The following is a 2,223-nucleotide window of genomic DNA, read 5'->3' as shown; positions in this document are numbered from 1 at the left end:
AAAATGAAATATTAAATTCAAACATTCCACTACTAAATTAAAGAGTACATGATTGCCCTAAACGGGACTTTTAACAGAAATAAGTTGCCCACGCAGGGGCTAAACAGGAAAGACATGCCCACGCAGGGGCTGAATACAGAAATAGATGTCCACGCAGGGACTTGATTTAAAACAAGGAAATTACAATACAAATAAATAAATAAGGAATATTCAAAAATCCCTTTTCTTCTTTCCCTTGATGAAACTCGCCAGACCTTTGAGAAATCCTCGGTTGTTCCTACGCTCTTCTTGGACCTCCCGTTCCACCTGGCTCAACCTTTGGAGAATCTCCTGCTGTTGCTCTGGCGGTATCAATGGCGGCTGTGGCGGCTGCTGATGTGGAGGTTGAGGAGGTGGCGGGTGTTGGTACCTATAGGCTGGGTATCCAATCCCCCAAGGAGCTCCATAGGGCCCCTCGGGATTAAGACCATTGTAGTTTGCCACTACAAGGTAAGGGTCAACTTCGGCGTAGTTGTAGTTAGTGTGGGCTGGCTGCCCAAATGGGTTATACGCCGCTGTACCGGCGTATGAAGGAATCGGGTTATCATAACCCATTGGTGGTGGCGAGACTGGCGCAGAGTCCACCTCAGATACGGGGTTTGAAGGCCCCCCATCTGCGGGTCTTCATAAAGTGGCGGGTAGTAACTGCCACTCGAAGGTTGAGGGGTGCTGATACGCACTCCTCCTCGCACGGACATCTGTGCGTTTGATCTCCTCCGCCTCGGTGGCTCCGGAGGCGGCTGCTGAACTGGCGACGGTGGCAGTGGAGTGACCGCTACAAAACGCGAATCCTCTGAGGGATCCTGCTGTTGCTGCTGCTGAGGCGCTGAGTGGTAGGAGGGAGTAAACACCCAGTCGTATTGGGCAAATCTTGCCTCGTAGCTGTCTGGACCACGATAAGGTGATCCATGAAAAGACGACCCATCCGAAATCTCGATGGGGTGAGTAGGTGTCCCAGATGGTGGTTCGGCGGGATCCGGGTCATCATCCATTTCCATGTCCTGAGCTTTAGGGAAATGGTCTTCAGGGCCCAATGGGTTATAACCCATTGGTTCTTCAATCAAGTTTGCCGGGTTAAACCGGCTCTGGAAAAATGGGGTCGGGCGCTGCAGTGGTAGGTAAGAGTGATGCGAGTCGTGGGGCTCATTCTCCGATTGCGTCCCAAAAGAATGATGGTAAGAAGGTGACGAACTTAGCGAGACAGATCGCCTCACGGGCTCCAAATAAGTCCTCCAATCCTCCTGAGGACTTGTGCTCATGGTAACAGACGGAATCCGTCGGTGAGAAGGCCCGACTTCATGATCGTGGCTGGTAAATGGCGCCTTGCCTCGTCCTCCTCTCCTGAATCGTGGCGGCATCTTTGTTGAACCTGTCAAAACAAACAAAAAGACAACAAGGAAAACAATAATGGGACAAAATAAAACAAATTAGGATTAGTCCTAAGTTCTTTATCTAGACTCGGAAGTCAAGGAATGTGCAACTGTGTCATTGAGATTAAACACAAAAGGCTAGTGTTTAATTCACTCAACGTTGGCTCTGATACCAACCTGTCACACCCCGATATTTCCACGTATTACCGGTGGGCCCGGTGGGGAGTATCGTGACGTAGTTGATATCATCATAGACAATTTATCACAGTTTAATACACAGCGGAAGTCGAAAGATAGAAATATTACAAACCGAATGAAAGTAACATCAATTATTACAAAAACGGTTGTAAAGGATCCACAGGCGGATCAGAAGTGTAAAAAGAACATTGTTCAACAGATCTTAAGTGATAAGGCTTGCAAGACTCTTATTTATTCACTCAGGAGTAGCCAGCCTATTCCGCCTAGTACCTGCACTTTAGCCTTTTGAAAAATACGTCAGTTTACACTGGTAAATACAATTAACTGACTCATTTTGAAAATGTTTATGAAAATTGATTTAAATGCACAAAGCACAAAGTATCTTTTATAACTTGGGATAATTATTTATATATAAACTTGTTAAAGATTTACATGTTTATTATACATTCAGTAGCCCGGGCTGAATACCGGGGTAAAGATTAATAGACATGCCACATAATATATCCGCGGCGAGTTATTCTCGAACAGGCGGGTATATTATTTTTACATACGCACCGGCAGGTGTATGCCTACACCCAGTGCTTAAGTCGTGGCCATTTCAATGAATGAGCCGAGG

The 2,223-nt window shown here is 46.5% G+C and overlaps 1 protein-coding gene across 1 annotated transcript; it reads right to left on the bottom strand.

The window, feature by feature from the left end:
• Window positions 1–210: 210 nt before the first annotated feature.
• On the bottom strand, window positions 211–1,088 carry LOC110927778 (extensin-like). The gene is made up of 2 exons (XM_022171195.1): window positions 736–1,088; window positions 211–661 (listed from the first exon to the last, which is right to left on the bottom strand). Exons 1-2 carry the CDS (start codon window positions 1,086–1,088, stop codon window positions 211–213), a joined length of 804 nt encoding a protein of 267 aa, XP_022026887.1.
• Window positions 1,089–2,223: the final 1,135 nt, after the last annotated feature.

This window comes from Helianthus annuus, chromosome 2 (genome assembly GCF_002127325.2).
Source record: "Helianthus annuus cultivar XRQ/B chromosome 2, HanXRQr2.0-SUNRISE, whole genome shotgun sequence".
NCBI lineage: Eukaryota > Viridiplantae > Streptophyta > Magnoliopsida > Asterales > Asteraceae > Helianthus > Helianthus annuus.
Note: the sequence above shows the minus strand (reverse complement) of the source record. Positions and strands in the feature narration are given on the sequence as shown.

Excerpts from the sequence above, each read along its gene's own strand:
- LOC110927778 (XM_022171195.1), bottom strand. The coding sequence starts at position 1,088 with ATGGGTTATAACCCATTGGGCCCTGAAGACCATTTCCCTAAAGCTCAG. Across the intron at positions 662-735 it reads AGGAGATCAAACGCACAGAT|ACCCGCAGATGGGGGGCCTT; the intron begins GTCCGTGCGAGG and ends CACTTTATGAAG.